Source organism: Anneissia japonica, unplaced genomic scaffold (assembly GCF_011630105.1).
Source record: "Anneissia japonica isolate Jap-2015-1 unplaced genomic scaffold, ASM1163010v1 scaffold288284_len1145801_cov181, whole genome shotgun sequence".
In the NCBI taxonomy this organism is placed as follows: domain Eukaryota; kingdom Metazoa; phylum Echinodermata; class Crinoidea; order Comatulida; family Comatulidae; genus Anneissia; species Anneissia japonica.
The window spans coordinates 319,730-327,008 of NW_022712730.1; the positions used below are offsets into that span (position 1 = coordinate 319,730).

General features: G+C 36.3%; 1 protein-coding gene across 1 annotated transcript; it reads left to right on the forward strand.

The window, feature by feature from the left end:
• Nucleotides 1-4,395: 4,395 nt before the first annotated feature.
• Nucleotides 4,396-6,889, forward strand: LOC117108162 (protein mab-21-like 2). Its single transcript, XM_033250119.1, has one exon. The coding sequence runs from the start codon at nucleotides 4,670-4,672 to the stop codon at nucleotides 5,762-5,764; it is 1,095 nt and encodes a 364-aa protein (XP_033106010.1). The 5' UTR covers nucleotides 4,396-4,669; the 3' UTR covers nucleotides 5,765-6,889.
• The last annotated feature ends 390 nt before the right edge of the window (nucleotides 6,890-7,279 follow it).

Sequence of the window (7,279 nt, forward strand, 5' to 3'; positions counted from 1 at the left end):
TGCAAATAAAAATAATAGGCCTATTTAATAACTGTAAATGTGATCCAATCAGATGACTGCAGTAGGCCTACTTAGCAAAAATTATGTTTATTAATTGAATAAACAAAATACTTCGATAAGCAACATCGGGTTGAATATGATGTTAACATACATGTGAACGAAATAACATTGAACTTTAATAAAAGAAACAGCCGAATTTCTTCAAATTCACAAATCGCATAAAAACCATTCGTTAATTGTGAGAACTTGTACGAAATTGTATTCCACATGGAACGCACTCTCTGGGATGCCAATATGTTCCCGAGGATATTCTTAACTTTTGTGTGCGAGCTTGCACTTGAACGATACACCTGTAAAAACGCCGCAAACCGCGAGTGAAGTCTCCGTTTTTTGTGGGCCACAGGTGTAGAATAGAAAGCACGGCAGATATGTATTAACATTGGAAATGTTACAGACCTGTACTTTCAACTATCACACCCGTCGGCAAGCGCTACCTACGGATGCATAATAAAACCAAACTAATTACGTACTCATAGGGTCAAATAGCACTGGCAAAAATAAACACAATTACGAGAATAGAAAAATAGGTTTTAATTATGGTACAAGGGCGCACCCTACCGGCGTGAGACTGTGGGGTAGGTTAGCGGCTCTTGGGCAGGGTCAAAGCTGTAAGAACACCTATTAAACTATCATCCAATTAACTAACGACGGTAGAATGTCACAGAAACAATACTTTTCCCGATGTAATCATATTGCCGCTGTATGTTAGTCTAGAAGGAGGTAATTATAGCATGGAAGTATTAGGTAGAGATTAGATAGCGTGAAAGGTCAAAAACAAGATTTTTGTGCAAAATGAAAACGACAAACGAGGCTGATCATTTTAATCGCTAATGAAAAAACCGTTACAACTTAGGTCTATTATGCATTATCTTTAGGCCTATTACGCATTTATCTTAGGCATATTACATTTATACCGGGCACGCAGCATGGAACTTAACGTACACACCCTTGGCCACCAATATGGCTATTGCAGAAATCATGATATTTTTTAGTTTAAACTTACTTCTACCTTAGTCGTTTCAACTTGAAAACCAAACCAAAATTTAATGAATTACTTTGTGTATTTTTTGTTCAATAAGATACTATCTTCCAACCAAAAAATAAAGAAAATCTTTTCCATCAATTAACTGACATTAAAAAAAAATAATACTGTAGGCGTACTAGGCCTATAGTATGTCCACTCGGGCCTACGATTAAATTTCTGGCAATAAATTTCGTCGTAAAATATCTGTAAATCATTAAACACTGATTTTGTTTTCCTATCTGAAAGTTATCGGAATTTGAAAACTTATGTTTTGATAATAAAGATTATTATTTTTAATATTTTAGAGACGCAGATGTAGGCCTATAGGCGAGGAACACACGAGGAAGCGGCAATGCCGACCAAAAACCTCATCGGCGGCTACTTCTTTGGCCAATATTATTATTGACCATGTGTGAAGTGGTTCCGGCCTGAGAGTCATCTGTCACGCTTTATTGATCTAAGTGGTCAGTGATACATGCAAGATTTCATCCTTCCATCGACTGGTCAGAAGCAAAAAAATGACCATTCTGACGAAACTCGTTTAAATCGCGATAGGGGTTTCCTTAACCAAACAACGGAATTTAGTGTCTTGCTTATACTGTACCTCCATACTGTTTTTTGTTTTTTTTTAATAGAAAAAATAGATGGGAAAATTTGAACTAAAACGAAACGGAATAATGATTTTGTAACAAAGATTTCATTTTTATCATTTAATAATTGTTACTCATTTAACAAAGAAACACAGTAATCAATGCAATAAAATAACAGCAATACTAATCAGCAAATTAGTCTCAAAGCACTTATTTCGTATTAATATTCTATTTTTATTATTATTTTTAAAAATTTTTACCGCATTTTTTCTAAGCGCCTCAAATCAATTGATAATGACTGGTGCATAATGATTGAAAAAACATTAATAATGAGGACTTAACAATTAATATTATAATTATAAATATAAAATTAAAAACGTTATATATCTCTGGATAAAGCAGAAAACAAAGAAACTTATAATAGTCAACCTGGATAGATGAATCTGCATTAGTCGATTAAAATTATGGTTATCTTTATTAATATTATTATTATGAAACCCGCTTATTGCACATGTATGCTTTATTACTATAATGATAAAGACTTTGTTCATCCCTCCTGTAAAATACGCTGTTGGGATAGTAATTACATGACGGGCGCCACCTCGTTCAGGCCGAATGTTTTGTCTACTCTTGCATCCGATACGGTTGCAACAGAATCACAAATTCAAACTATTTCATGCCGAATTGAACTAATCAAACACGGTTAATTATTAAACAAACAGACGTGGTGTAAATGGGCAGATAGATTGGAGAGTTTGCTTCAAGAGTAATTCACCTGACCTCCGAGGTCGTCTGAATTTCGGGATGGGCAGACAACCGCGCAGTTTAGATGTCGAGGCAGAATGATAGACTGTGATTTATGGCAAATTGGTCCTCCTTTAGCGACGGAGCTTGTTCATTCTGGGAGATATGTCATCATTAGCCGAGAAAAATGACCGATAAAAGCGATAACGAGCTCTGATGAGTAAAGTAAACCGCGTTTAATTTTAGTGAAATATTACTATTGCTGTTCGATTCGCTCAGCAACCTGACGGCTTTAAATTAGCGTGGATCCATTTTACACACAAATTTCAATAAAACAAAAAATCCCACGTGACCAGATGGGTGGGTAACGCGTATCGACGTAATTCATTTATAAATTTCAATCAACAACTTGACCCTTTAACTTGTGATAATTATATAAAAAGGCTTAAGTCAATATATAATACAACTATGATAAAAACAGCATTACTGGACATGGAGCCGAGCCAAGTGCACAGACGTGCCAACAAGGAATACAAATACCAGAAACACAAACGAAACGTTTTCAGTTTAAAGTACTAATAATATACTGTACAATAAAACAGTGTGAACACAATACTAATTAAAACCCAAAATAATGCTACAAAAAAAAAACCAAACAAACAAACAAAACAAAACAAAAAGCAAAAAAAAAAAGAACAAAAAAAAAACAAACAAAAAAACAAAAAAAAACACCAAAAAAACAAGCAAACAAATAAAAGTTAAATTTTAATTCTATCAATATATATTTATTAATTACTTTTAAACAAAACTCTTTCGATTTTCATATTTATATTTTATTGAAACTTATTTAATTACGGAATCACACTGCTAGAATACGGTAATGTAGGACCGACATTGTTACCTGACGGTCCTAATGCGAAATATTAATATTTCTATAAACATTAAGAATATAATAACATCAATACTAACGACAGCAATAATAGGTCAATAACATTAATAATAACAATACAGTAATTACAATCGCAAAATGATAGATAGGCCTACTAATATACTGTAATAACGAGGACCTCGTTGTTAGCGCCAATCTGCCACAAAAGACCAAAACAAAAAATATGAAAGGACTGACATTGAAACGACGCTTTTATATGCGAAATTCTTCTCCTATAAAGAACAAATTTAACTTCCTGATGATTTATGTATATATTTTGTTGACTTGCATGTATGGCGATCAGTGTCAATCACACTCAACGAGTAGATGTTTACTCATAAAGTTTATAAATATGATTAGAAATAGTGAAATGCGTTGGTATTTTTTAATATACTGTAGGGCCTAACCATTGTTCCATGTAAATTCAAAGCTGCATTATAAATAATACAACGAATAAACCAAGCAATTTTTATAAATGACCTCTAGTAATGTAAGTATAACCTTTATAATATATATATAGGCCTATATACATAGCCTATATATAGTTCATGGTATATTTTTGTATATTATGTTTTACTCGTTCATGACACCTGGTGAACTGTGTCGACCTGCAGTTACAATTAAGTCGAATCGCGCATCTGTTGAGTAGGCCTACTCAGCTATGACGTTGTGTCATCCCATCATGTACACTGTACTTTTAGATGCAATGCAATCCGCATTTAGACAAAGTCCCGTTAAACCATCTGGGGAAAGTTAACGCCGCAACACAGAGCACTTCTCCCGGCTTTGTGGCACTACTAACGTAAAGTGCATTTGTTCATTAACTTTGTATAACACTCGTAACATTGACTATACCGTGGGACAGATACCAACACTTTTCACTAGTTTGGCCCAGGTGCTCGGTAAAGGGATACCCAGTCACAAGGGAAAACAGTGGGCGGACCACAGGTACAACGATCCGCCTGACATTAGGTGACAAGTTGAACATATCGTGGCCTCTGATTGGCCACCGTCATCACTTACCGCTGATTACCTCACTGGATGCACGAATAGTGACAGGCGTAATTTCACACATGACGGTTCTTGGTTTAGTTGAGTTGTGATGAGACAATCTCTGCCATTCTTTTTTCTCTCTCAGAATTCGTGAAACGTAAACACAACTAGATGAATCGTTGACTGGTATACTCTGATTAGCTTTACGAATGACACAGGGTGGAACTATACTTTACTGAACACTCCGATACAATAACTCGACCAGGGACTCCTATAGGACACTAGGGGCCGCCACAAATCGAACTTGTCGCCCTGTATAGCACGGCTCTCATGTCTACCATAATGTTAGCTGGTCACCAGGAGCGACTAATGTACCAGTTAAACCGATTCACCACCGATAAAGTGAACGGACGAAAATCAAACATTACGAAAACAATTCGAGAAGTATGTAAAATTGTAACAGAGATTTTGAAGGAAGTAGAGGTGCAGGAACCTCGTTTTATCAGCTCCCTGGTCGAGACAGAAGGTAGATTCGAGGGCCTGGAAGTTGTCGCACCCACAGAATTTGAAGTGGTATTGTTTTTGAACCAAATGGGAGTATTTAACTTTGTGGACGATGGATCAGTACCTGGGTGTGCTGTCCTGAAACTAAGCGACGGACGAAAACGGTCCATGTCCCTGTGGGTGGAATTTATCACAGCGTCTGGTTATTTGTCGGCTAGGAAAATCCGCTCGAGATTCCAAACACTAGTTGCTCAGGCGGTTGATAAGTGCAAATATAGAGACATTGTAAAAATGATAGCCGACACATCAGAAGTAAAACTGCGTGTCCGAGAACGTTTTATTGTACAGATAACCCCAGCTTTCAAATGCAGTGGGATCTGGCCCCGAAGTGCAGCACATTGGCCGTTACCACAAATTCCATGGCCTTCCCCTAGCCTAGTAGCTGAGGTGAAGACAGAGGGATTCAACCTACTGTCGAAAGAAATACCAGTATTAACAGGGAAACAAACATCAGCAGAGGGGGATGCATGGGGCTTATCGTTTACTGATGCCGAAAATAAATTGCTGCAGGGGGGCTGCAGGAAGAAGTGCCTCAGCATACTGAAAACATTACGCGACAAACACTTGGACATACCAGGATCCCCTGTCAAAAACTATCACATGAAAACCTTGCTTCTGTACGAATGCGAGAAACATCCCCGAGAAATTAGCTGGACTGAGTCGTCTATGTTCGACAGAATTAACGGTATACTGCTCCAGCTGATCTCCTGTCTACAGAACCGTAGATGCCCCCACTACTTTCTTCATGGGTTGGACCTGTTTGGTGGTAGTTCACACGCCGCATTGGACCAAGTAGCTAAACAGACGTGGAGAATTGCTAGAGAAATACTTACCAATCCAAGATGCCTTGAAAAACTATGACCAGGATAAAAATGAGGAACTAATTTGAAGAGCAAGTGTTTTTAATGGTGCTTATACGATAAAATCCGATATTATGTTCATCGTGGATTGATCACTCGTAAATGGCAACTATAATAAGGGATTGGGGGGGGGGGGGGGGGGGGGGGGGAACCACCAATTTATAGAGACCAATGTGACAATTCTTTCAAATCCGATAAATATTTTGCCAGCGATATTCACAAATTGCATTTTGAATGTTTCAACGCTTAACACATGGCTTGTTAAAAGTCAAGTTATACAGGCTTCAAAATGCCTTCTGTGAAGCAAGTTGTATAATCGCGTGTCCGTGGCCTTGTTTTCCACTTTTGACTTGCTGAAATTTTGACTCGTATGGATACAAACAATCTCTAGTTATTTGTTTCGGATACTTCGATGTAATCTTGTTAAACTTTCATGTATTGTTTTTTTGACGATTGTGTGTAAATTAGTATTTGTCAAGTATCGTAAACTGTTATTGCATATAATGACCAAGTATGACTGAACGGTAATTGAACTACCTACGCTGTTGGAAGTGTAAGTTGTAACAATTTCTTTCTTGTTCACATAAGTGGAAATAACAAGTTTATAACGGTGGGACTCCAATTAGGCCTAGCTGAGTCGAACTTCACAACTGGTAATCAAAAAACTATTAGTATTAAGAACTGCATCTGTGGGGCACGTTAATGTTTAACGCACCCTCCAGTATGTTGTATCATTTATTTCAAAATCACCATGTATTTAAACCGTCCGTTCGCAATTGATTCTCTCATCCTAGGCCTGGAGTAAATTGGCTGAATTAGTAATAGTAGTACGCAAACTGAGGCTGAGACCCCTTTATGGAGTCAAAAAATTCTGAGGCTGAATAATGTTTCTTAGGCCTAGTCTAAGGTATTTTGCTTATCAACAACTCGTTGTTTATCGTACATTACTCATTCCATGAAATGCATGTATAAATTAATAAAATATAGGCACAGATTTTAAAACTATTGTGCCATTTGTGTACCCGGATGTTACCGTACTAATGGAAAATGAAATTATTGATGCAGCTATTTCTGTAAAGATATTGTTAAAGAAAATTTGAAAGTAAATACTATAATCAATGGAAAATATGTTGTAATTATAATCGTTTCATTGTGTTCAACCGTACTTTACGACATTGCAACAATGTAGGTATAGACCTGTGCTACTCTACAATTTAATATAGGACGATGTATATTCTTAAAACTAGTCAAACGAAAAGTAATAAATCTCGTACGAAAAAGGATACCGTATACAATACTATAATTAGTAAAACTTATTCTTGAATTAATGCAAAATAAAAATGAAGCTTCTTAAAGTAGGACAACTTTACTTATTAGCAATAAGTAAGTACCTTACTTTAAGATAAGATAAGATAAACTTTTATTTGCCCAAACATTAAAACATGTTGGAAATTCGTTTTCCATGGCGTATTTACATACAAAATACTGTACATAGTACAAATCAATAAAAAAAAAA